At 47.4% G+C, this 26,079-nt stretch overlaps 10 protein-coding genes across 10 annotated transcripts; 6 read left to right on the top strand and 4 right to left on the bottom strand.

The window, feature by feature from the left end:
• Window positions 1–509: 509 nt before the first annotated feature.
• SPPG_05086 (uncharacterized protein) lies at window positions 510–926 on the top strand (the record flags this gene model as incomplete). Its single annotated transcript, XM_016753317.1, has 1 exon — window positions 510–926. One exon carries the CDS (start codon window positions 510–512, stop codon window positions 924–926), a length of 417 nt encoding a protein of 138 aa, XP_016607745.1.
• Window positions 927–5,890: 4,964 nt separating this feature from the next.
• Window positions 5,891–6,477, top strand: SPPG_05084 (uncharacterized protein; the record flags this gene model as incomplete). Its single annotated transcript, XM_016753316.1, has 2 exons — window positions 5,891–6,000; window positions 6,033–6,477. The coding sequence occupies 2 exons, from the start codon at window positions 5,891–5,893 to the stop codon at window positions 6,475–6,477; spliced, it is 555 nt and encodes a 184-aa protein (XP_016607744.1).
• Window positions 6,478–8,859: 2,382 nt separating this feature from the next.
• On the top strand, window positions 8,860–11,549 carry SPPG_05083 (uncharacterized protein). Its single transcript, XM_016753315.1, has 7 exons — window positions 8,860–8,975; window positions 9,137–9,246; window positions 9,301–9,560; window positions 9,623–9,879; window positions 9,967–10,288; window positions 10,351–10,591; window positions 10,662–11,549. The coding sequence occupies exons 1-7, from the start codon at window positions 8,935–8,937 to the stop codon at window positions 11,183–11,185; spliced, it is 1,755 nt and encodes a 584-aa protein (XP_016607743.1). The 5' UTR covers window positions 8,860–8,934; the 3' UTR covers window positions 11,186–11,549.
• On the bottom strand, window positions 11,436–13,464 carry SPPG_05082 (metal ion (Mn2+/Fe2+) transporter (Nramp) family metal ion transporter). The gene is made up of 5 exons (XM_016753314.1): window positions 13,194–13,464; window positions 12,624–13,123; window positions 12,008–12,570; window positions 11,828–11,943; window positions 11,436–11,765 (listed from the first exon to the last, which is right to left on the bottom strand). The coding sequence occupies exons 1-5, from the start codon at window positions 13,429–13,431 to the stop codon at window positions 11,608–11,610; spliced, it is 1,575 nt and encodes a 524-aa protein (XP_016607742.1). The 5' UTR covers window positions 13,432–13,464; the 3' UTR covers window positions 11,436–11,607.
• Window positions 13,465–13,585: 121 nt separating this feature from the next.
• Window positions 13,586–15,042, top strand: SPPG_05081 (uncharacterized protein). The gene is made up of 6 exons (XM_016753313.1): window positions 13,586–13,660; window positions 13,755–13,829; window positions 13,956–14,169; window positions 14,230–14,455; window positions 14,516–14,648; window positions 14,730–15,042. The coding sequence occupies exons 2-6, from the start codon at window positions 13,785–13,787 to the stop codon at window positions 14,820–14,822; spliced, it is 711 nt and encodes a 236-aa protein (XP_016607741.1). The 5' UTR covers window positions 13,586–13,660; window positions 13,755–13,784; the 3' UTR covers window positions 14,823–15,042.
• A 375-nt stretch (window positions 15,043–15,417) lies between these two features.
• Window positions 15,418–16,886, bottom strand: SPPG_09251 (uncharacterized protein; the record flags this gene model as incomplete). The annotated part of the gene is made up of 7 exons (XM_016757408.1): window positions 15,418–15,589; window positions 15,664–15,776; window positions 15,840–16,067; window positions 16,155–16,342; window positions 16,403–16,460; window positions 16,522–16,765; window positions 16,834–16,886. 7 exons carry the CDS (start codon window positions 16,884–16,886, stop codon window positions 15,418–15,420), a joined length of 1,056 nt encoding a protein of 351 aa, XP_016607740.1.
• Window positions 16,887–17,090: 204 nt separating this feature from the next.
• SPPG_09250 (uncharacterized protein) lies at window positions 17,091–18,788 on the bottom strand (the record flags this gene model as incomplete). The annotated part of the gene is made up of 11 exons (XM_016757407.1): window positions 17,091–17,192; window positions 17,253–17,333; window positions 17,400–17,519; window positions 17,602–17,698; window positions 17,756–17,795; window positions 17,860–17,894; window positions 17,951–18,006; window positions 18,069–18,095; window positions 18,161–18,475; window positions 18,543–18,585; window positions 18,670–18,788. 11 exons carry the CDS (start codon window positions 18,786–18,788, stop codon window positions 17,091–17,093), a joined length of 1,035 nt encoding a protein of 344 aa, XP_016607739.1.
• An 899-nt stretch (window positions 18,789–19,687) lies between these two features.
• SPPG_05079 (uncharacterized protein) lies at window positions 19,688–21,551 on the top strand (the record flags this gene model as incomplete). Its single annotated transcript, XM_016753312.1, has 8 exons — window positions 19,688–19,700; window positions 19,755–19,942; window positions 19,999–20,112; window positions 20,175–20,323; window positions 20,392–20,551; window positions 20,610–20,866; window positions 20,932–21,052; window positions 21,128–21,551. 7 exons carry the CDS (start codon window positions 19,688–19,690, stop codon window positions 21,014–21,016), a joined length of 966 nt encoding a protein of 321 aa, XP_016607738.1. The 3' UTR covers window positions 21,017–21,052; window positions 21,128–21,551.
• SPPG_05078 (uncharacterized protein) lies at window positions 21,227–23,191 on the bottom strand (the record flags this gene model as incomplete). The annotated part of the gene is made up of 6 exons (XM_016753311.1): window positions 21,227–21,396; window positions 21,460–21,729; window positions 21,785–21,880; window positions 21,946–21,980; window positions 22,054–22,957; window positions 23,008–23,191. The coding sequence occupies 6 exons, from the start codon at window positions 23,189–23,191 to the stop codon at window positions 21,236–21,238; spliced, it is 1,650 nt and encodes a 549-aa protein (XP_016607737.1). The 3' UTR covers window positions 21,227–21,235.
• A 148-nt stretch (window positions 23,192–23,339) lies between these two features.
• On the top strand, window positions 23,340–25,153 carry SPPG_05077 (uncharacterized protein). The gene is made up of 3 exons (XM_016753310.1): window positions 23,340–24,088; window positions 24,159–24,217; window positions 24,274–25,153. Exons 1-3 carry the CDS (start codon window positions 23,353–23,355, stop codon window positions 24,913–24,915), a joined length of 1,437 nt encoding a protein of 478 aa, XP_016607736.1. The 5' UTR covers window positions 23,340–23,352; the 3' UTR covers window positions 24,916–25,153.
• The last annotated feature ends 926 nt before the right edge of the window (window positions 25,154–26,079 follow it).

Raw genomic sequence — 26,079 nt, 5'->3', positions numbered from 1 at the left:
AAAACAGGCCCCCCAAACAGGCCCCCCTAATTTTAGTATATGCGGAATCGAGTCACCATTCACTTTCATTTACACCGTCTGACTCCACACTTATGAAGGACAGCGCTCCCTTCGGAGCGCGCTGAGCGCAGGCTCAAGCGAGGACGCGTAGTGTGGCCATTGAATGTTCCTTTACTTTCGCCGTAGGCGACCTCGGAAACCAAAGCTGTATTTAAAGAATTACGATCAAGATTGGCTAACTGAAGCTGAGTCATGATCGGGGGACTAACATGTCTGGGACATGGCAAATCACATGAATTGCTTTGCAAAGTGAATCTATCGATAGTTGATTACCATATTAGGAAGGTGCATCACGTGAGTCGTACGTGTAGTAATCTGCTGATGTAAAGTGGGAAAAGCAACTATCAATAGCAAGTCCAAGTTTTTGCATAAAGTCGATGGTTCAATGTCCCTCCCCTGCCCACCAAAACAATTACGATTATGAGCGATTCACACGGCATCGATTAACCATGGACAGTGCTCCTTCGAGCGCGCTGAGTCGCCTTGCGGCTCAGAAATTGATAAGGAGAGCTAGTGGAGAGGAGCTGTTTGACATTAAGAGATTCTACCAACTAACGGTTGACAATGAGAAGTACCAAAAGATAGTAACAGGGAATCGACGGAGTAAGGAGGCGATTGAAAGGAAGATGGTGGACTTAGGTATCCGGTCAATCATTGGTGAAGATGGCTCGAATATGTATGTGGCATCGCTAGTAGAGGAGAAGTTGGGGGCGCTTACAAACGATATCAAGAAGGAGCTAATGAATGCCGGATACACGGAAGACCAGGTGACACAGATTTCCGCCATCTATCGCATGCAACGGAATGTATTGAGACTGAAGGTGTCGTGTGTATCAGTAACTGAAGGAGGATTCGAAAGCACATGATGGGGCAATCATGGAAAAAATGCTGGCAAAGTATGAAGGGAAAAAACTATTCGAAATTGGTGTGTTCGAGATGGGGTCCGAGTGGTTAGAACCACGTTTGAGTTAAATTGACACGGCGTTTAAATATGGAGTGGGCGTTTAAATATAATAAGCCGGGCTGATGTAATATATAATAAGCCGGGTATATAGAATAATAAGCCAGCTTATAATCATAAATAAGCCGGCTGATACAGTGCAGATAAGCCGTACGGCTTATCTGCACTGTATCAGACGTCATCTTTGATGAAAACTTGATGTGGAGCACTCAGCAGTGACTGCAGAGTGTACCACAGCAAGACCAAGAGCTACAGATGCCTCTAGGAGGGGAGCCTTCGTTCTTGGATGACCAAGAAGGGCTAGGGACGGTTCAAGAGACTCAGAGACCATCTAGCATCACTCCAGACAACTCTTCAGCATCAGAAGATGATCGGGACGACTTCCAGGATGCTGAGGAAGTGCCAGAACTCAGCAGGAAGAGTGCCAGATTTCACAAACCACTGGGAGAGTGGTGGATTGCAAAGCCAACTCAGTCAAATCTGGCGTTTGCCTTCACCATTGGGGAAGTTCCACAGGAAGAACCCAGCACTCTGACTGAAGCTAGGACCAGATATGATGCCAAACAGTGGGAGGTGGCTGTCAAAGCAAAATATGACTCTCTGATGGAGAATCAGACATGGGACTTAGTCAAACTACCACCAGGAAGATCCACAGTTGGCTGCAAGTGGGTTTTCAAGCTGAAACTCAAGTCAGATGGCTCTGTAGAGCGCTACAAGGCCAGACTGGTAGCCAAAGGATACTCCCAAGTTGAAGGACTGGAGTACAAGGAGACATTTGCCCCAGTAGTCAAGTTTGCAACCATCAGGACGGTCCTGACACTAGCAGCCATGAAGGACATGGAGATTCACCAAATGGATGTCAAGACAGCATTCTTGAATGGGACCATTGAGGAGGACATCTACATGGACCAACCAGAAGGCTTCACCATGGCAAATGGACTTGTCTGCAAGCTAAAGAAGAGTTTGTATGGGTTAAAGCAAGCTCCAAGAGCCTGGAACAAAGTCATTGATGGGCAACTCAAAGAACTTGGCTTTGAAAGGTGTGAATCAGACCACGGGCTGTACATCAACAAGAAGATGGGCATCCACCTTATCCTGTATGTGGATGACCTTATTCTGGCAGCAAAGGACAACCAGGAGTTGTTAAAACTCAAAGAAGAACTCAAGAAGCGGTTCAAGATGGCTGATATGGGCCAGTTAGAGCATTTTCTCGGCATTCAAGTGGTCAGGGACAGAGCCAACAGGTCAATCTGGCTCTCCCAACAGCGGTACCTCGGTCAAACATTGAAGAAATTCAATATGAGTAACAGCAAACCAGTTGCCACACCACTAGAGAATGGCCAGAAGCTCACCAAGGCCATGTCACCACAAACTGAGGCAGAACAGCAAGAAATGAATGGGGTTCCTTTCAGAAGTGCTGTTGGAAGTCTCATTTATGCAATGCTGGGCACCAGACCAGACATAGCAGCAGCAGTTGGATCAGTTAGCCAGTATCTTTCCAACCCCGGACATCAGCACTGGATGCAGTCAAACGGATCATGCGGTACCTGAATGGCACCACAGACCTAGGACTTCAACTGGGCGGCATTCAGAGCAAGTGGGAGCTATCTGCATACTCTGATGCAGATTGGGGCGGTGATTTGGACTTCAGGAAGTCTACCACTGGCTTCTTAGTCAAGATTGGCAGCAGCACAGTCAGCTGGCAAAGCAAGAGGCAACCTACAGTCGCTCTATCATCAACAGAGTCAGAGTACATGGCTCTTTGTCAAGCTACCAAGGAAGTTATCTGGTTCAGAACACTTCTAGGCGAACTAGGACATCAGCAAAGTGGTCCTACAACATTGTATGGTGACAATCAGGGCGCCATAGCACTTGCCAACAACCCAACACATCATGCAAGGACCAAACACATTGATGTGCGGCACCACTTCATCAGACAAGCAGTAGAAGACAAGAACATCAGCCTCAAGTACTGTCAGACAGAAGAAATGACAGCTGACATTCTCACCAAGGCTTTACCCAAGACAAAGCACCTTAAACTTTGTGGCAAAATGGGTCTCTGTCGGAAATCAGATGATTCACTGAGTGGGAGTGTTGAGATTCAGGCTTAAACCACGCTGTATGATCTATAAATCATGTGAGATCATGCTGGGATGTCATTAGACAGTTCACATCTGATTTGGCTAAGTTACAACGTGGGGAATTGGACATAGAGTAATCAGAATGATCACAGACGCGTGTGGGAATGATTTAAAGGGGTAAATCATCATGTAAGCGCTCTTAGAAGGTCTGGAAGGTTTGTGGTGATCTAGATCTTCAGGTAATGTTTGCCAAGGCATGGCTGAAGCTGCTGAGCATTGCTGAGCACGGCTGAGCATGTAAACAAGTGGGCTGAAGCATGTAAACAGTAAACAAAGGCGGAGGGAGGCTGGAGAATGTACTGGGTTATATAAAGGGGACTTTTGCATGTCTCTGGATTAATACAAGCGTGTTATCCCACAAGTTACTGCACCCAGAAGTCTTACTAGCGGCCACAGGCATTACTAGGCCTTCCAGAAGTGATTTCAACACGGGAAATCAGTATTCCAAGCGCTAAGTTTCAATACCATGATGCCCTCAGAGTTTGGAGGCCCTACCTGGAAGGAACCCCCCTTCAAAGTTATCTCAGACCACCAGTCCCTCAAGTGGCTACAGAACCAGCCCTTCTTGACCAGAAGACAAGCCAGATGGGTCATGAATTTCCAATCTTTTGACTTTGAGATTGGCTATGGCCCAGGAAGACTCCACACAGTGGCAGACATCCTGTCTAGAAGACCAGACCTGGCCCCAAGATGCATCAAGTGCAAGGCCTTGGTGACAGCAGAGTTGAATGCTGTGACCCACACCACCAGCACCCTTCAAGAGAGATTGAAGACCAGTACCACAGAAGACCCAGAACTTCAAGAGCTCATCCAAGCTTTGGATGACCCCAGGAGACCAGAAGACCAGCAACAAAGGCTCAAATACCTCAGCCATCAAGATGGGTTACTCTATTTCCAGGACAGGATCTTTGTTCCTGGTGACCCAGACCTAAGGTTGAGCCTACTCCAAGAAACCCATGACACTCAATATGCTGGACACTTTGGCATCACCAAGACCCATGATGCCCTAGCAAGGCATTACTACTGGCCAAGGATGTATAAGGACATTAAGAAGTATGTCAAGTCTTGTGATTCCTGCCAGAGAAGCAAACCTAGTCAGCAACCACCAGCAGGCTTGCTGCAGCCCCTCCCAGTACCTAAGACCAGATGGAGCCAGATCTCCATTGACCTGATCCCTGACCTACCTATGACTTCCTCTGATCACAATGCCATCTTTGTCATTGTTGACAGATTGTCAAAGAGAGGCCACTTCATCCCCAGTACCACCAGAGCCTCAGCCAAGGACCTGGCCCTGCTCTTCCTGAAGCATATCTTCAAGCACCATGGCCTCCCAGAAGTGATTGTATCAGACAGAGACACCAAGTTCACCAGTTCGTTCTGGTCCAACTTGATGCAACTCTTAGGCTGCAACACCCTCCTAGCCACTGCAAGGCACCAGCAGACCAATGGACAGGCAGAGAGAACCATCAAGACTTTGAAGATCTACCTCAGAGCTTTCCTGGAGTACAACATGAAGAATTGGGAAGATCTTCTCCCCTTTTGCTGAGTTTGCCTACAACAACAGTATCTCAGAAACCACAGGCTTTACCCCATTCTACTTGGAGAATGGCCAGCATCCCAGGACCCCAGCAACACCACCAGGAGAAAGCAATGATCTTGAAGCAACAGACTTCCACCAGTATATTCAGCAACTGCTTCAAGTAGCCAAGGATAACATGATACTGGCCCAAGAAAGACAAGTTCAGCAAGCCAACAAGTCTCTCAACAAGGCCCCAAGCTACCCCCTAGGCTCCAAAGTTTGGCTATCTAGAGAAGGTATCACCCCAGAAGAAGAAGCCCAGAGGCCAGCCCAGAAACTTCTTCACCCCTGGCTTGGACCTTACAGAATCAAGGCCAAGGATGAATTTCAGAATTACACCCTGGAGCTCCCCAGCACCATGAAGATTCATCCAGTGTTCCATGTCAGACTCCTCAAGACTTACTTGGACCCCACAGAGGACTTCCCTACCAGACCAGTACCCCCTGAGCCTGAGCCAATTATCCAGCAAGGAGAAGAGTTTTGGGAAGTTGAGAAGATTCTTGACCACAAGACCAGAAGGAAGAAGAATCTCTACCTCATCAAGTGGAAAGGCTATCCCTCCTCTCAGAACACCTGGGAACCAGAAGAAAACCTCCTACCCCATGGCAGAGAAATCTTGAAGGAGTTCCTAGCCCAGAAGGGAGCTTAATCTTAAAGTGGGGGAGTGTGACAGAATTCTTCTGTCAGTGCTATGGTTATACTGCTTAGATGTGGTTCCAAACTAGTGGTCACATGACTTTGCTGATGGTGTCAGCATTCATTTGACCAGAATTAGATAAATAAGCAGATTTAGCCATTTCTGGCCAAATTAGATGAGTATTCTGACACACTGGCATCTGCCCCTTTCAATCAAGTGGCACAGTGTATTTAGGATGACTTGTCTCACTTGTGATTGGCTATAAATGGTGCAATAGGCTGACAAATAGTTTAGGATGATGTGGGCGAGATCTGATTGGGTAGTTAGGATATAGCATTTGTCAGCCCCTTTGTCTATAAAAAGAGGACCTCTCTGAGGCCCCTCAAAAGGAAAATAACAAGTAGTAACTAACTAAGTCTTCCCTAGTTTTCTATTGTCTTCTTGTCCCTGCTAGCCTGTTACAGTTCATCAGCTTCGGACCAACCCCAACGTGCCGCTGCAGACTCCAGGGCATGAGTTTTGGCTGGGAGTCAACGCTCCGAAACCTTACACAGTGGGCCAGCCCCTCACAAACCACATCGTGGACCCCTACAGCAAGGCCACCGACAGTGGTGAAGCAGCGGTCAGAATAGTTGCTGATGTGAAAAAACCCAGAAAAAGAGGGCGCCCAGCTCCGTGCGCCACTTGGCTCGACCGCGGGGTTCCCGAACACGAGGCGGGAAGCCAAAAAACAGCTCCGTTCACTGATTGGCTGAACGATGATGCCCACGAGTTTGTGTCCGCCGTCATTGAAGCAGCTAGGATGGTGCTCCTAAGGATGGCAAACACAGCAGAAGCCTCTGCAAGGCTCACCAGACCCCGACATCACAAGCATGTGGAGTACCATTTCCATGTGACAAACCTGAAAAGGGCCACGGATACCTTTATGGCCCTCTACGTAACCAGAACTGGCCCCGACGTGACCCCGGGTACCATCATTTGTACTGCAACAGATCAAATCTGGTTTTGTTGCAACGTCAGTGGCCGTGCCAGTATCATCTGGGTCATGAACCAAAATGCAGATGAAGCGGACCCCACAGATCTGGTACTGACCTGGTAATTGATGTCCCAACACCCCCGCTCGAAGTGCTGGTGCATTGGCTCTTCAAAGGGGGGATGTAATGACGAGGATGTCTTCGAGAGATCGCGAGTAAGCCCAAATCGGATGCGGGAAGCACAAATCACGTGACCAACTCCACCGATTAGGTTACCGCAACCAAAAAAACCAGTTCGGAGAATGGCAATCGGTGCATTAGATTTCAGCATGCCTCATACAACCTGTGGAGGCCCGAGCCAGTGCGAAAAAGGAAGAAATTGGTACCGCCACCAATAAATCAGTTGTGGTGCAGCGGCACCCATTAGTTTAGTTTAGTTTAACAGTTTATCCTAGAATCTTGTATAAAAAGGATGTATTCAATAGAAAAAAAGGCAGGGGGGCAGAAGCCGTAGCAACACTAAAATCCCCACAACTAGCTTCTCAACTCCAATCTTAGGTTAACAGGAACCCAACAGAGCGCTTCAACGGCCTGATCACCCACACTGAAGCCTCTAAATCCTGCTCAGTTCACAACTAACCGATTCTCCTTGCCTCTTGCCCCCAATTCGCTACTGACGCCCAAAGAAAGGATTCGGAGACTACGATTCCTAGTATGGACACCCACCTAACCTGCTAGGAGACCCAAGTTGTCTTTACTGTAGTTAACCAACAAAAAATCCATTACACTTAACATTCCCCTTTCTGACAACCAGCCACTCACATATTCCATTGCTGTAGACCCTCTCGCATTCTTTCCTGCATACTGCAAACTCTCTGGGCTGTATGAACAACATGGATTTCAACAGTTCAGTGCAATCCCTCTTCGTTGGTCTCTCATCCAAAGCCATGTGCGGATCGACACCATCATTCTCTACCAGCATATCCTTTGCATCGCGTGAAGAGAAGCAGAAACTGTCAAAAAGGTCGATTTATGGTTGTGTGTCTGTAATCTATGTACCAAAGCTTTTCGGTCTTGCTGCAGTATGCAGTTTGAAGGCTCGATCATGACAGATGGGACCTCAGTGTCTGTATACCTAAAGCACCCAGGAGCAGACAAGTATGGAAAGTGCAGAGTGAGAAAGTCAGCAAAGAGTTTAGAGGATGAAGTTAAAGTGCAATACATGGAGAAAAACTTACCTGCTTGTTGAGCAGCAGAGAATGTCATCATTATCGACCCAAACAAGTGCAATATTCTCTACTGCCAAGACAACAGTGGTATGACATTTCGCTACACCACCAACCAGCAAGCCGTGGAGACTGGAAGCCGTCAATTTGCAAAAGAATGGCAGCAGATGAAGAAGGAAGTGGGAATGGACCTCATAGAATCACATATCCCTAGTCACAAGACAATGAACCTCATGGACTTCATGTGCTATCTCCTTGTTCAGTGCACTGATTGGGATCATTGAAAGGACTTCTATTCGCATCCTGCCCACACGCGGTGGAAGTGGCATGCATTTATAAACCATCAGAAGAGTGAATCGAACCTCATATCCAACTTATGCAACAAGTACAGTGAAAACTTTACCATTGTGATGGGAGATTGGAGCAATGCCGGTCGAACTGCAAGATTTCAGACCTCATCAAAGATGAAAGGTTGGCACACCCTCTTTAAGTGCAACAGGATCAACTGCTTCCTTCTTGACGAGTACAAGACCTCATCTGTCTGCCCTTGCTGTTCCTCATCTGAGTTTGTGGAGAAAAAATTCAAAGAATGACCTCATGCAAGACCTTGGCACCATCGCGAAGGCAAGATTGAAAAAGTCCATGGATTGCTGGGTTGTACCAACCCTAACTGTCAGCAAGCCTGGACGATGCGCTACTGGAACAGGGACACGCTGAGCACCTGCAACATGCTGATGATCGTGCAATCAATGTTAGATGGACACGGTAGACCAGAGGTGTTCAGGAGGGGTGTTCCAGTGGTAGCGTAGCGTAGACTAGTTAGATTAGGTTTTCCGAGCCGGTTGTCGCCGGTTCAATCCCTGGTGCGGGTGCTAGTGCCAATACCCACCGGCTCCGCACTAAATAGCTGTTACATGACCATCCACACGACCATAACCATGCATTGTAAATCACTGGCGCATTTTCTGTTGCTGTCCCCTTATTACCAAGGGTAGTGGTATTTGTACCCCCAATCCTGGCTACCTATCAAAAGCATTCCCAGCCTTTCTCCCCATGCTGTATCTCAAGATGTCCAAAGATATATGCATTTATAAAAGTGCTTCCATAACTCCATTAGCCTTCGTTTCATTATTTCTTGGGTCGTCTATCAAGTGCGTTGCACGCACGAGCTTGCACACTAGTGACTTCAATGTGGTCCTCACCAGCTGGCCATCAAGTCACGTGCTGTTTCATGGCGAATTGAAACGGTTTCCTGCCTGCAACTAGCCTGTTTGCCCTTCAAGCGAAACTCCGAATAAGCCCGCGATCGGCCAAGCTTATTTCGCAATTCATCAAAAGATCCCACATTCTATAAGCATGACTGCCGACGTTATGGAGGATGTGGTGGACCTTACTAGGTGGGTATATGCAGATCCACTGGGGTATTGGGAGATGTCACTTTGAGCGCTGGGGAGTGATATATGGCAGACTGAGAATGCCCCGATAAGCTAGCAACGAAATCTTTATCTTTGGCGTTCTCTGACCTTCCTCCACTACTCTCATTTATGGTGACGATCAGCGAGGATAGTGAAAGAGAGGTTCGTGCGGAGGCGGTCAAAGCACGAGCCAATGACTTCTATAAAAAGGCGGAATATCGGGAAGCAGCGGACCTGTATACAGAAGCCATTGGTGTGTAGTTTACCTGATACACATTTGCTGGCGCGTGTTGACCTTTGAGCAAAGATATTCGACCAACAACTGGCATGTACTACGCAAACCGAGCTGCGGCGCTGATGATGCTCCGCCGATACAGTGATGCATTAAAGGATTGCAAAAGGGCAATCGAGTTGGATATTGATAATGTAAAGGCCTATTTGAGGGCCTCAAAGTGTCAGTTACACCTCGGTCAATTGGAAGACGCGGATAGGATGTTGCGACAGGTAAAGGTCCACATCAAGGGCAAATCACATCTGCAGGATAATGCAGGAGCGGTAGATCGAGATGTGAGTAAAACTGCTGTGAGAAGCCTCAGCCTTTGCACATATAGTAATGAATATCTTGCCAGCTGGCTATAGTGGCCAAAATAGGATCGTTCATGGCACAGGTGCACAAGCTGATAGTCAGCAAACAACACAAGCAGGCGTTGACACAGCTGGAGATGGCGATGATCACTTTAGATCCAACTTTGAGAACCTCATCTTCTTCAAGTTGCACCCGATTAAGTGGGCTAGATTTGGACACGATGCCAATGCGGTGGCGGCTACTCCGAGCTGAATGTTTGATTGAATGTCGAGATTTGGAAGGAGCTGCAAAGGTTACCACGTAGGTTTGGGTGTGACAGTGGTTTGCTACCCTTGGCTTTGCAGGTTTTGACTCATCGTTGTTGTCCAAAATTGCCAAAACTTGAAGTGGTGTGCTATCCGCGGACCCCACCAACGTGGAGGCAATAACAATTCGTGCCCGTGTGATGTACTTGCAGGACACAAAGCCGGAAGCTATCCCAAAGCTGTTAATGCAGGCGCTATCGTATGACCCGGACAACAAGCGAGCCAAAGAGCTACTGAAAAAAGTCCGAAGACTGGACGGCATGAAGAATGAGGGTAATGACGCCTTCAAAGCAGGGCGGTACCAGGAGGCTTTGGACGCCTATGAACGCTGCCTGGAGGCGGATGACGAACAAGGCGTCATGAAGGTGAAAGTGCTTAGCAATCGTGCAATTGTTAGGAGCAGGGTAAGTTGTGATCCTCAAAGGGAAGCAGATAGAAATACACTCTAATTTTCGTTGGTGCTTAGTTATCCCAGTACGATTTGGCTGCCCGTGACTGCACGGTTGCGATTGAGTTGTTAGAAAAACTGTCCTTTCCCGGCTCGGAAACATCAGGAATCTCACCTGGCGACCTCCGAAATTCCTCAAATTCAGCATTATTTAGCAAACTGTACCTTCGCCGTGCAGATTGCTATATGAAGCTCGAAAATTACGAGGATGCGGTGCGTGATTACACCAATGCCGAGCAGCTGAAGCCGACAGACGGAGGTAGGATATGGTGACCTCTGGTCTTGGCGCAACTGCGGCTTAGTTTGTTCTTTGTTATCTCTCTTGTCAGATATAGCGAGGGCTTTGAACACCGCTCGAAATCTCCTACGACAGTCTAAGCGGAAGGATTACTATAAGATCCTTGGGGTGGCCCGGAGTGCAAGTGAGGTAGAGGTGAAAAAGGCGTACAGGAAGTTGGCTCTCCAGTGCCACCCTGACAAGAGCGCTGGCCTATCAGACGAGGAGAAAGCGATCGCTGAGAGCAGGTTTAAGGAGATCGGCGAGGCGTACACAGTTCTGTCGGATCCACGTAAAAAGCACATGTTTGATTCGGGAATGGACGTAGATGGGGCCTCTGCGTCTGACGGATATTCGCCTTTTGGACACGGTGGGCCGCCCGACATGGATATACTTTCGCAATTGTTCGGTGGCGGCATGGGTGGAATGCCGCACGGGTTTGCTCATGGAGGATCACCCTTTGGTGGCGCTCAGTTCGGGGGATCTCCTTTTGGAATGGGCGGAATGCCGGGTGGAATGGGCCGCGGCGGTGGGCAGCGCAGATCGGGACATCAACAACATTATGCCTATTTCTAAGTTCTAGTATCTTGCCTGGTAAAGCACCTGTAGTCTAATGTATAGCTTGAGCCTATTTTGATGTCAACGATGCAACCGTGACGGATTCTTTCATCATAACATGGAGGAGCTGAAGATAGAGTTTGCATCATCCGCGCAGTCGCGAGATGCGCATGCAATCAACGGATCTGATGTGAATCGATCATTCGGTGTACTTTCCAGAAACACCAGCTCTGCAGTGCTCGTTCAAGGGCAGCGCGGGACCAGGGAGGCGTGATGGACGATATCGGCATTGCGCCATGGTTGATATATCTATCCTTAAAAATATCGTCCAAATAATACTGAAGTATCGTAGAAGCACAGCGATTGATTATTCTATCTACACAACTATATGACTAACATATGTACAATACTAAGGTTTACATCTGCTGTTGCTGGCGCTTTCAAGATTTTCCCATAGCAACCTGCACAATTAGGATAACATTGAACATTGTTATCAATGTCGCAACTACCACAGCCAGAACAGTGGTAGTAACCCCATTGGCATATGACACTTCAGAAGCGTCCTCTTCGACGGTCTTGGGGCCGTACCGTGTGTCAACTGCGAGAACGTCTGCTGTAAGCTACACTGACCAGGTATTATCAGCTGCAAAGGTACGATACCTAACGAATCCGTTTCTGATGACTCTGCTGGCCCTGTTCCCTCGAATTTGAGGGTCATGACTCTCTTGCTGGACGTAAAATACACCAGTGGCCAAACTGCAAATGGTAACTGTAGACTATGGATAATATGGAAGTAAGCATTTAGGATGTCACTCTCAAGTTCTGCGCTCTAACGAATACCTTAATACGACTTGACTGAAGACCAACAGATCGTTTACCCCCCTGTCGCCCTCCACGAGAGCGACTATCATGGCAGGGATGATGGCTACGACGCGAGTAACAAGTCGCCGGATCCATGGTCGCAGTCGGAAACTTGTTCCCAAAAACCCTTCCATTATGATCTGACCCGCCATTGTCCCTGTGATGGTTGAACTCTGGCCCGAAAATAGCAGCGCGACAGCAAACAGTATGCCTGCAGATGTGCCTAAATATTTTTGGAGCAACACGAATGCATCCTCAAGTTCAGCCACATCCTTGTCTTCCGACCCATAGAAGTTCGCCGCAGCGACAATCAAGATGGCCGAATTGATCGACAGCGCGAACGTTAAGGCAATGACCGAATCCAAATGGGTCATACGTAGCGCAACAGGTAAGTTGGATTTGCGCAACAACGGCTGATAGCTTTCGTCCTCGCTGTCCGATTCACAAGCTTCTATCTCGTGAATAGCCCCGACCACACTTGCGCGTCCGGGCGCGCGATATTTAACGATGCTCGAATGTAAGTACAGATTGTGTGGCATCACCTAATATGTTGTTAGTGAGCAGGTTCCTCCAATGGATATGACTTTCAACATACTGTGGCTCCGATGATTCCCATGGCAATGTAAAGCTGGCCACTCTCCGTGTAAATTTCGGGTGTAGGTAAAAAGCCTGTGAAAACCGTACGCCAGTTTGGATGGCTCTTCCCTACTAGCATCGCAAAGCAGACCCCGCAGGTAGCCATCAAAAATATTATGAACCATTCAAACAGCCTGATATGCTTGACGTCCCATCCCATCAGAATGACCAAAACGTCCAATGAGGTAACCACAACACCCAGCGGTAGTGGCAGGTTGAACAATAATTTCAAGGCAATAGCGGTTCCAATAACTTCGGCAATGTCCGTCGCGATGATGGCCAGTTCGCACAGGATGTAAAGAAGAATGTTCAGCTTAGCCGGAAAATATCTTCGACAGGCTTGCGCGAGATCCCGTCCTGTGACAATACCAAGCTTGATGCAGAGAGACTGCAGAAGTACAGCCATCAGATTCGATAGAAGAACGATAAACAGGAGACGGTAGCCAAACTGGGAACCGGCTGGACCGATGTTAGATATCAAGACCTTCTAATGCTACCGTTGACACAAAAACTAAAAGCCTATCCTCACCAGCAAGATCAGTTGCCCAGTTTCCTGGGTCCAGATATCCAACCGCAACCATGTACCCCGGCCCAACAAACTTTGCAAAAGTCTTCCAGGAGAAGCCATTCATTTTCCCAGTATATTCCAAAGCCGAAACATTCACGACTGTCGAGTCTCCAGAACATGGAACTTCTGATACGTCGTTTAGGATGGCATCAGAGATATTAGTAGATGAGCCTGGGGAAGGATCGATGGCGGTAGACATAGCCTGACGTTTACAGAAGATGGTGCGGAGTTGCCCCACGGCCTTTGGTGGTTCATCTGCATTGCTTAGTCTGTTTCGTTCCCGTTACGTCATCCAACTCGTCTTGATTGGATGATTTTATCGCTAGTGTCTGCAAGGAATTCGCGTGCCACGTCCCGAGCAACAAACGTTTGTCCTGCACTCTCGTTGCTGTGAAGAGATCCCCCACACTGGACGTTCGTGCTCAAAGGTACTGCCCTTAGGACGACATGCGATGAGTTCGGATTCGGAGACGTATCGAGTTGACTAAGCAACTGACGGACAGACCTTCGTATAATTTCCAGAATCTCTCCTCCTGTCGTTGACAACACATTATGGCTACCAACAGCGGATTATTGGATATGTCGCTGGACGACATTGTAGGTCTTAGCTCGTCTGTCCACTCTTGTGGCTTCCTCCTACCCTTCGCCGTCCTCCTTTCGAGAACTTGCAAAGGGATGTGAAACAAAACGCTGATTGCGAACGCCTCCTCCGCATCGGTTTAGATTGTAAAAAACAAACCTCAGCGCGGCAAACGTGGAGGAGGTGGAGGTGCGATGCGAACATCTCGTCGCTCTGGACGAGATGACCGGGCTCGCCCATACGCAAACTCTTCTCTCCGTCCAACTGCGGCGACGAACATCTCTGACAAGATTGTCGTTTCAAACCTGGCCAAGAGTGTTACCCAGAATGATGTTCACGAGCTCTTCAGTCAGATTGGTATATTCTGTGCGCTGGTTGCTTCACTGTTATGAATCGTTGTAAACCTCTGGTTTCCAGGCCCCGTTCGGTCCGCACAACTAAACTATGATGCCCAGGGAAGGTCAAAGGGAGTTGCAAACGTGATCTTTAGTCGACCAAAAGACGCACAGGCGGCCATTCGTGAATATCATAACCGAACTTTGGATAATAAGCCGATGAAAATTGAACTAATTGTGCGGGCTGATGCCGCGCCAGCTTTGACACCCTCAGCGGCTCCGCGTCGGAGCACTGGCGGACGGCTCGGGTAAGTTTATCTTTCACACCATGTTTCAGGCATTCTTTTATGTTACTCATTCAATCATAGACGCACAGGACCGTCTGTAGGCGGTGGCCACAGAGGTAATCGCCGCAGAGTCAATGCTAGCGGCGTCCATAAGAAAGTGCCCAAAACCGCGGACGAACTTGATGCGGAGATGGAAGCTTATATGCAGGACGAAGTAAGTTCACGCCGCATCAGAACAGCCGTCCCCACACCACACATCACACACAACATCCAACCCGACATTCTGCTGAAATAGGCGATGGAAGTAGATGCGCAGCTGGCCCAATCAAACACGTCAGCTAACGGCATCAACCTGAATTTGGCAAATGCGCTAAACGGTTCCACCTAAATGTATTGGAAGGATGGAGCAGGACCGAGGAGAAGCGCTCCCTATTTTCTGTTTGCTGGAAGGCGAATTGGACATACAGGCGCGTGACCGTGCCTCTCATTGTTGCGATATTGTACACTCCTCGCGACGGAATTGTGTCGCTGGCTGCAAATATAGTATTGTGCCTTAGAACCGTTGAGAAACTTTTGGACTTTGTGCATCGTCCTTGTGTGTCGTCCAGCGAGTAATAACATTTTAACATGTTGCAAGGCTGCGAAGCCGTCACATTACCATCCAAGCGCAACACTGTGGCCACTGTTATCAGATTTATTGAATGATTTGCCCATACGAACGCCGCAATCCGGAATACACTGTCAATATGGTTGTATACCGCGTAGATACTACATAATGATGACAATAGGCTTAGATACCGCAGACTACGCACACAAGACACAATAAAATCAATAGGGTCAGGTCCGACTACTGCTTCAAGCGACAGAAACGACCCAAATAAGAACACGTGATCGCTACTTCCCACACGATCTTATCATCATTCATCGAATAGTAGTTTCAGGGATTGATTACTTCTGGTTGAAGGGAGTTCATCAGAGATGAGCTAGACAACTTCATGTAAATGGCACGGTGTGAGGTCATGGACGGTTTCGTCGCTCAGCTCATCAGACGGCACCTCTGCATTTCCTGCCTCGTCCATCAACCTCTTTAAATCCTTTCGCATGACGTCTTCATAGTTCCATATATGAGCAAAGTGTGATCTAATAGCTGCTTGCCTGTAAACATGGCAATACATGGGGTCATTGACGGATCAATTGCGGATTGCTTGCTGACAGTTGCACGAAAGCACCTAGCTGAAACACTATCTCTCGTAGATGACGCCTCTCTTGCCATCTGGTCGATGGAGCTGTAAACTACGCCCTGTATCGCAGTCTCTCTGTGACGAAGTTTCCGTTGGTATATCTGATTAAGGGGAAGAGTAATGTAGCCCACAGGAGGTCCATGAATAGTCAGTAGGTGAATTACCTCTGCCATGCCACTAAATATGGCGTCTGGTGCTGAAGAATTTAACCGCGAAAACAAGCCTTGGTTTGCAGCATTAACTGTGATGTTTTTCTTCTGTGCTTGTAGCCGTTCATCAAGCGGAGGACACAGGGCGTTGACATCAGAATTCGTCCCGCCCAAAGACCCTAAGGACGACTCCACCGCAGACTCCTGGCCAGAGAAGGAGATAGGTTCTTCCAGGCGTATATTCTAGCACTCATTCAATCGGTAACTCTAGCGCAATATCAACCCTTTCATACCTTTCTGTAATGTCATTCTTGGTGTGCCTTTGCCCACCTTACCACGAAAGGCGGCCCTCGGAAGCTGTTCTGCATAACATCTTTGCCGTTTGGTTGATGCTACTGCCTCATCACCGGTAACTACACTGATCGTCAGTACCCTTCCAGCATCATTCTGAGCCAGAGTATATCGGAAACTACCGTGCATGGATAGGTCGAGTCCCTTGTCGCGCTGTCCAGGGTTGACTACATTCATCTAGATTATGAGCGTTCGACAGAAACCAAGGATGTGACACAGGTCGTTACCTGCAGCATCGTAAGCGGTATATTTATCAACCGATATCGAGGATACTATAGAATCATTCTGCGACCGTAATCAGAAAGGTTGCTGTACCTGCCTGACGTCTCAGTGTATTTGGACAGACCTTCGCTTTTAACGGAGATGAGGTCATTTGCCGAATCGAATGTCGCTCGCAGAACGGGTGTACGTCAGTACTTTCTGGGCTATTCTCACCATTAAAACCCCTTCTTTTGCCGGAGATTCGTGACATAGAGGAGTTGATGCACTGGCTACCTCCTCGGTCTCTCTTGAATAGGATTTCAAAGTCGTCCATGGAGCCCTCAGATCGAGACGGTAAAGGCCGAGATGCGGGCACTGAAGTTTTCTGCCTACACTGCAGCTAATGTCGAATGGTTCATGTGCAGCCGATACTGTTGGTACATGCGAAAGTACTCACCAAGTTCCGTGACTTAAATATTGTTTCAATGGCAGCGACTGCTTAACAGGCATTTCAGCCGAGCTCCTATAATGCTATACTACTTCTGCTCAAACCTGTCGGTGGCGTTAATGGCTCAGGATGGACACAGAACTTGAAGCTATTAGTGACAGGCTCGTTTCCCTTCTGCGAGCCTGACGTTGTCAGTATAATTGGTTCCGAAAGATTCAGTACGAAACTGACGGCATCTGTACTCATCAATGATACAGTGAGAATGATCATATTCTGATTGGGGTCATGGGTAGAAAGGCACCTGCGGAACTCTCAACTTGCCACCGCTGTACTTTTGAGAAGGCCAATTCGATTGAGAGGATATCCCCCTTTTGAAAAATAACTTAGCAGTCCGCACCACTCCTAGAGATCGTAAACATATATCTTACCCCTGCTATCATCACGAGGATCGACAGGCTGGACGTGTTGAAATCAAGCCACAGGCTGTCTGCTCCATCAGGAGGATTAAGCTAATATGGACTTATTAGATTAAGGTCTGATGGCAATACGACTTTATGCGACCAGGCACATCGCACCGTAAGGGAGGACGTTGTGTCCCCCAGGACACACTCTGCGTGAGACAAGCGGAATGATTTTGGGGTCTTCAATACCCCATCATTTCCAGCATTCAGCTGATTAAGGAACGCTCGGCAATCCTTATTATGTAAAGTAGTTTATCGATGTCAGTTGAGATCAGTTTCCATGAGATGTGCGAAGGGTTGTCCCTCATTACGATACCTGATGAAAATAATCGCCGCGGATATCAGCAAATATCTTTGGCAAATGCAGAGTATCTATAAACTGGAGCCGTTCTTGTTTCGGTTTCGGGCAGATTCTTTAAGGGTGATGGTTGTAGCGCTTCCTGAGTTTGTCGGCACAGAGCTCTACAAACCTGAACAGCAATTCGACCAGCTGAGTTTGGAGTTCCACATCTGAATGATATGAATATGTTAACTTTTTAAAAATCAAACGAGGAAAGTGTGATATGGTAGAAACCTCCAGCGTTCTTCAATAGATGAACAAGGTTGTCTCTGGGAAAAGCAAACTGTCGGTTAAAAGCCTTACAAAAAGTGCAATTATCACGTACAGATCGGTGAGGCAGGTATGACTGGTCAGAAGGGCTTTGTTTTCCTTGCTCTTAGCCTATTTCCAACAATTGATAGTCGATACGATGTCGTAAAAGCGACCGACCGGAAAAACCTCACCAGAAGAGAGTTTAAGATGTCCAAGGCCTAGTCAACGGCGAATGACATCAGGAAAACTGTGATTACGTGTCGGGGCTGCATTTACTGCCTACTTGTCTCTTCAACATGGTAGATGCATGAACACACACGGCTGTTGCCACAAGTCGTCCGATCATATGTTTGCCTATCAAATCCTTAGCAACAGAGCACCGTAAAATTGTGTCTCTCACAAATTGGAGTGTTTTCTCTACAAAAGGGGCAGTCTGGGGGGTAATTGATGCTGAAGGAGGTAATGCCTCGTTCAGGATTGGAAGCAGCAAGTCACAAAGTAGAGCTTGATCCCGCGCGATATCCGTCAAAAGCCACCGCTGAAATGTTAAAAGAAAAATGTCGAACTCTGGCTTTCTGGTCTGTTCTACCGATACCGCCTAGTTCCAAAAACAACTCGTGTCATTGTTGGCTTATGGTTAAGTTGTTCAGCACCGGACCGATTACCCTCTGTATGCTTCCACGTAAGCTTTCCAGTAGCTCTGTCATCCTATGTATTTATTGCAGTTGCAGAAAGAGGGGTTCAATAATAGCTGAGCTGAAGAACTGCACCGCACGCGTTGCCTTGACGTACTCGGTGATCGACAGACTATCGGTAGAATCTTTCACGCTATTTGTTCCGTCCTGATTGCGTAAGAAGCATCGCTCAATCGCAGAAATTGCATCTGTTATCTTGGCCCGCGTTGGACGCATGATGGGCAGGAATGTAAGATGTTCCAAGACGTGGGAAGATGGTTGTGGACCAGCTTTGGAGAAATCAGACCAACACGTGACCAGGTGAGGCATTGGAATATCGGAGGCCCATTGATGCCGGATATCGCACGATGTTAATTACCTGGATTGACATCAGTTCTATTATTCACATTCCATCCAGCTATTGTCATCGGGAGCTCTTCAGTGCTATTTGACATGGCTGTAAATCCGGGGGATGCGCTGGCTGGAAATAGAGAAAATGGAATAAAACCATTTTAGTTCTTGAGGGTTGAGCCTTCTCAACTTCTGCACAAACACTGTCGTAAAGTACACGAAGACCTTGTGTAGATCTCAGGTTGCGCAAGTTTGCAATATGATCCCAAGCTGTGACTTTGGTGCGAGGGTTTGGACGGCATCCAAACTCTTTGTTCTCTGAGCGATGAGGAGAATGACTTAAAGTGTCGTGTGAGGAAAAGGCAAACGACAGTGCAACAATATGGGAGAGTATTCATTTTTGTGACGAATGATACATTTTACAGAAATAATGAGATGTTAAATTTGGAGATTTGGAAAATAAAACAATTCACTGCATGAGGATTGTGTTCCTCAATACTTGCAGTACTAGGAGGCAGAACGTATGATGGCTTGGGGTGCTTAAAAGTGGTCCTTTAATTGATGAGGCACTAGCTGAAAGACCCAATACGTTTACTATTCGAGCTCGGTCGTAACCTGACTAGGGGGCTGTTCATCCGTGACTAGTGCATTTCTTCACTTAATGCATTAGAATTGGGAATGACTCACTGGGTGTCCGAACTTCCGTACCAGGTACTGCCCAATGTTGCTTTGCCTATCATTGTCTGTCCACCCTTTGATCGGCGGAAGGTAATCTGACTAAGATGATGGCTGGAGGAGGTAAATGCAACTCTCTGGATAATGTAATGTCGGACTTGACTAATGCCACCGTAGGTTATAGTGGCTATGCAGGTTTTGGAGGTTATGGCGGGCCTACAGGTGGCTCTGGGGGATATAGTGGATACTCTGGCTTCACAGGTGCTAACAATAACGAGGTTGGCGGTGCTGGTGGGGGCGGATTTTTATCTCCTGGCTTTGGTGGATCTCAAGGGGGGGATTCTCCTAGTGGAGGTCGCGGCAAGGTACGAGTTACTTCGTGATGCCCTTCAACGACTGCCGGCTGAGCGCGAGTTTTTAGCGAAGCGGAGGAGGAACTCAGGCTATTCGCCCGGTCACCCTTAAGCAGCTACTCGATGCTAAACAAACTTACAATGATGGGCCCTTTACCCTTGATAATGAGGAGGTTTCCCAGGTAAGCCAAGTATTCGAATTTGCTGCCGTTCTACATGCAAGAACGACCACCGGATATTTTAGATTACATTCATCGGACGTATCAACAGCATGAATCAGCAGTCGACACATACCAACTATTTGATTGATGACGGAACAAGCACCATGGAGGTTAAAAAATGGCTGGACCAAAACGATAGCGACTTCGAAACGGAACGCACAGATTCGTTTAAGTAAATGATTGAGCTTCATTTTTGATGCACGGACCGGGAACCACTTTAACGATTGCGCTGGTTTCCAGTGAGGGGTCCTATGTGCGGATAACCGGCCACCTTCGCGTCTTCAACAGCAAGAGAAACATTACGGCATTTCACATCCGCGCGGTCGATTCTGCCGACGAGATTGCTTTTCACAATTTGCAAACCATATTTGTCCACCTATATCTTACGAAGGGCCCATTGGTGAGACCGAACTGGGGACGACTCTTAATTGTCAAGAATATTCATTATTTCGATGTAGAGAACAAGCGACTCTTCCTCAATGGGCAATATGCACCTCAATGGTGTGCCAAATCCTGCTTACGCACAGTCCTCATATGCACCTCAGCAAGTTAATTACGCTAACGGGATGCCGGTCACTGGGAGTGGAAGCGGATACACGCCTTTGCACAACAGTATCATCGGAGTTGTCAAGCAATATCAGGCCACCCAAGATGGCGCACCAATTCATGCAGTTGCTCAGAGGTTACGAGGAGCCGGAAGTGAGTCCGAGATCAGGTGTGCATATTTTGGATTATCATAAGGAATATGTTCGCGCAGCTAACTGAACTTCGTGATACCAGGGATGCTATGCTATGGCTTTGCAATGAGGGCCATTTGTACAGCACTGTGGATGAAGAACATTTCAAAACTACCACCGATTCGTGATTTTGATCTTCTTTTCTGTTTCATCACTCGGACCAAGTGCGTTTTTGCTTTTTACGTACGGGCTGAATTATGAGGTCGTGCAGGCATATTCACAGCGATACTATATAACAGAACATTGTCCATAACTAGCTAGGGTAACCCCATGTTGGTACACTCCAAAGTCGATCACGAATTAAATGCTACCTATCACGAGCTCCATAAATTGGTCGCGCGATATTGTTATCCAGTTGTCCTGCGCATTTCGTGCATAATCAAAAACTGCATCTCAGAGAAGACAGCATGCTCTAGTACCTTATCCATATCAATCTTCTGGAACATGTCCATAATGATCTTGAGTCTTGCCGCGCATCGTAAGAAATCATCCCATCCAAGTGGATGTTCTACATTAGGTCCATTCTGCATCAGCGCACGTCAGAGCACATGTATCTGAAATGACGCGATACCTTGTTGATATCCCTTTGTTAAGAGTGACGTTAGAGAGCGCTCTGGCGTGACAATTCCGCATTTCTTTAAGACATTTCGAAGATCCTTCCTGTCAACGTGCCCAAATTCTGTTTCGTCTTGGTGGTGATCAAATTCTCGGAAGACTCCGAGCCACTCATGAATCAGGTCCCACAGAGCATTGAATTGTTCAAATTTGAAACCTGTCCCAGATCTGTCGTAAATTGCATATAAAATCTGAACTGTAGAATACTCCAGTGCTGGCCAAGGCCCTGCATGTGCAACTTGGTTAACAATCCGCGCGGTAGCAACCGGTATATGGCATACCGTGAACTAAGATGTCTCGGAGTTGCACAGCATTTATCGCCTTCAACTGGTAAGGATCTACCATGACAAACAACTGCCATAGTTCGTGGTCCACGCCTATGTTCCTTCCTCAGAAAAAGATAAAGAGATAATTGAGAATGATGTGCAAGGGTAACAGCTACCTTTGGGTACTGCTAAGGGTTGGGTTGGGGGTGGTCTGAGAGCAAGTAAGGTTTACTGGGTTAATGCTGCGAGGAGCGTTCTCTTGTATACGAGTTCTTCGGACACACCTTGTGTAAACGCTATCATCGCCTACTGGTGGCGGGTGAGGTTCATAACGCATTTGCAACAGGTGGAGTTGGTCTGTTACGGCCGTTCGCTCGTACGCTTCGTGGTTCAGCTTGTCGATCAACATCGATATCTCATCATCTTTCGCCTTGACAAGTTGTTCCAATTCCAGTCTTGCATCTTCCAACTTCTTCCGTTGCTCGTCCATACTATGTGGATCAAGTTGCTTCTTCAACGAAGCAATCTCTCGGTTCTTGCTCTCAATATTCCTTTCCATATCTGCTTTGGCAATCCCCAAATCCGTGAGAGCTTTCTGACTCGCACGTAATTGCGACTCCACTTCGGGGAGGCGCTTTTCAAGTCGGTGCTTTTCTTCCTGTTCAGCCTTCAGCAATGGTTCCAGCGCAGCCATGGATGCAACACACTCTTCAAGTGTCTTTTTATCCGCCTTCTCCAACGTAATCTTGCGCTCCAGTTCCGCTATAGTAGCAGGATAGCTGGCCAGTTGTTCCTCCAATCGCCGGCGCTCGGATTGCTCGTGGTCCAAGCGGGATTCCAGTTGCACCGTAGTGGCTAAACGATCTTGAAGCTTCCGCTTTTCATCCTGCTCAAACTGCAATTTTGATTCAATTTGAGAGACAATGCCAGCTCGCTCTGCCGTACGGTCCATGTCAAGCTTCATACTTCGAAGCTGGTTCTCAAGCAGCGAGATCGACTTGATTCGTTCAACTTCGCGATCTTCCAATTTCCGTCGCTCTTCACGTTCCTGTTGAAGTTGCTTTTCAATTTCAGCTAGCTTTGTAGAGTCAAACGACGCATGAGCAGAATGGGTGGGGGTTGACGACGGATAAGAGACATTGTTGGAAGGGATGCGATAGTCGCCGTGCGGATAGCCTTTCTCAAACCCTTAATGAGAACCATCAAATCCAAGGAAAGTTTTGAGTTCGTTCTCTCACCATAAGGAGAAGAAGTTGAAGTCGGATAGGCTGGGGTGGGATATGGCGCTGTGGTGCTGTGTGCTGGCCCGTATTGAGAGCCGGGCGAAGGGAAGGCAACGTACGGTGGTCTGCCGTCCGACTCCCTGCGAGGAGGGAGTGGAGGAACGGCGCCAGGTTGATTGTAGCTAGGATGGTGATACATTGTCTACCGTGAAGCTTCTGAGGCTGGAATTGAAGACTGAATTTCGTTATTTCGCTTCTCCTTCCCTTCAGAAGGCAATGACCACCTGTCTTGGCGACACGTGATCACGACGCCTCACCAGAGTCACCAGCGCACCTCCACAAGTAGTAGTTTGAGATGCGATGTCATCATTGCCAGGTTCGTTCCCTCTGCGCGACTCGTTTATCCAATCAAATCCTGCACCAGACGTGGGAATAAACGTCGGAACGGAGCTCCCAAATGCAAAAAATTCAAGCGACCTCGTTGAACGCATTTTGCTCTTTCCTACCTATGCCCGTCTGGAACATGACCCAGCGACGGTGCCTACATGCCCGGCCACACCTGTGCCCCAAGTATCTGGAGAATCAGGGAACCCATCCCGAACCGTTTGGCTGGTGAATGTAAAGGGTTGGGTGTATGCGACGCGTGCGGAGAGTCGCCGCCGCAAACTCATTTTGAGCCTTTCTCGGAGATTTCTAGCCCCCTCGACAGTTGATGCTGCATCTCGTTCGCTTCATGATGAACGAGCAGGCATGTTTCTAGCAAATTCGCTGAAGAACGTGGATATCAGAGTTTGCGCTATTGGGCTAGCCCCATCAGCATTGGTTTTGAAGCGGAATGGGATTGACCGTGCTGTTGACATAGGGGAGGTCATCGATCATGAGGAAGCATTAGAGGAGGACGAGATCAAGGCACTGGATTGTGCTTCCCTGGGAACGACTGAGACAGGAATAACACTTACAACGGACACGAGCGGGTTTTTTTCTGGAACTATTGAGTTGCCTTCAAAGATTGTTGACGCCTGGCGACAAGAAAAGGATGAATCTGTGGCGGACCATGACCAGATTCGAATCGCGGCCTTTAAAGTTGGATGTCATTGTAAGTTGTGTTGCAAGTCTGTTTTGTTCAAGCTCTTAGTAGATGATGGCAACTCCCGTAATTTACGTAGCATTGCACGCTGTGGGATCAGTTGAGTTGATTTCTCCCACGGGGATATCAATAATATCGGTATGTTTGCTTGTACCTGGAAAATGATTACCCTTTTAATAAGGCGACATTATTAGGATGTAGACGATACCATCAAGGAATCATCGGTCCACGAAGGGCGTATGGCTGCCATCAACAAAGCCTTGTTCTCGGAGGCCAAAGATGTGGCTGGGATGGCAGATGCGTACAACTACCTTCGATCGAAGAAAGTGTCCGTGCATTATGTCAGCGCTGGCCCATATCAACTATATCCCATGCTGAGCGCCTTCTTCAAAACGAGCAGATTCCCACCTGGCTCGTTAAATCTGCGAAATGTTTGGGAGCGCGAAAACATGAGCAGTAGTACCTATAAGCACAACGTCATCAGTAGGATTTTACGGGACTTTGGTTCCCGCCAATTCATCCTCATCGGCGACTCTGGGGAGAGCGACATCGAAATATATGCGAGGGTGTACGAAGCAGCACCGCAGCAAATTTTGAAAATTTTCATTAGAGATGTCAATAGTCATAAACATCCAGCATTCACAAAGAGCCGGACATTCCCGATGGCCTATCGCGAGGAAACTGCCCTTGCAGCGACAGCGGCAGCTATCAACCCATTGGTAGCTCGAGCAAGAGCAGCATTCCATACACTACATGACAGCAGTTGGAGCTTATTCAAACTACCGGAAGCAATTATTACAGACACTATAGTGCAGCATGCAATTGCTAAAGCTTGAGAACAAGCAGATAGCATGTAGTCCATACTGTGACATGTACACCTAGAAAACTATAGAGGTTCAGCTGAACTTGCTGGTTATGTGATGTGGGAGGTTAAGGTGAAACAGGGAGGAATGCATGTATTATTAGATTCTTATATTAAGAAGTGCTGTGTGGTTAAATATAGGAAATATAGAAGGTTGCACTAGAAACTGGATCTAAACCACAAGTCTTTAGAAATAGAATTGACTGGTTAAGTAATAACTAGAAGCTGTGGGTTTCATTTTATCCTGATCTAGTTGCCTTATCTTGATCCCACCAAACACCTAATTCAGGTTCCAGTCTGGGTACTGTTTCAGGATGCTGACTCTGGACCTGATAATATCCTCCTGGCAAGTATTCTGAAATAAACCCTGTCTCAGTCTTTCTGACTGACCCAATTGACTATACCATCCTAGCCAACCAAACTAATCTAAAATATACTATACTAAAACACACTAGAGATTGATTTGTAATGGAATAAGGCAGGTCTAAAGTAGAGTTTTAGTAGTTTGGTACATGAGAGAAAAGTCACAGAATCCTAAAGTAAGTGTGTATAATGGGGCAAGGGGCAGGGTATATCAATTTGGGTAAATCAGGCAGGATTTGGGGTTGTATACTTGTGCAATTAGTGCAGAGATATAAGCAGTTAGGTTCTGTGAATAAACCTAGCTTTGGGTTGCAATATTGGTTCTGGGCATATCTACCTGCTCTGACTTTTCTCTAATGATGTATTACCCTTTTCCATATATATTCTTTGATCCAAAGTGTTGAACTTCATGCTTGGAACACTGATTTCCCATGTAGAAATTACACCTGAAGGCCCAGAATTACCTGTGGCCCATGGTGTAACTCTGGGCCCATGAGAGCCTTTCTTGGTACTGTAGCTTAGTAAATAATACTTGTGTATTACACCTGGAGTGTACAAAGTCCCCATCATATACCCAGTACATTCTCCAGCCTCCTTCTTACTGTTTGCAAGCTTGAGCCCACTTGTTTACATGCTCAGCCATGCTCAGCAATGCTCAGCAGCTTCAGCCATGCCTTGGCAAACATTACCTGAAGATCTAGATCACCACAAACCTTCCAGACCTTCTAAGAGCGCTTACATGATGATTTACCCCTTTAAATCATTCCCACACGCG

The sequence above is a fragment of the Spizellomyces punctatus genome (genome assembly GCF_000182565.1).
Source record: "Spizellomyces punctatus DAOM BR117 chromosome Unknown supercont1.8, whole genome shotgun sequence".
Lineage (NCBI taxonomy): Eukaryota > Fungi > Chytridiomycota > Chytridiomycetes > Spizellomycetales > Spizellomycetaceae > Spizellomyces > Spizellomyces punctatus.
Note: the sequence above shows the minus strand (reverse complement) of the source record. Positions and strands in the feature narration are given on the sequence as shown.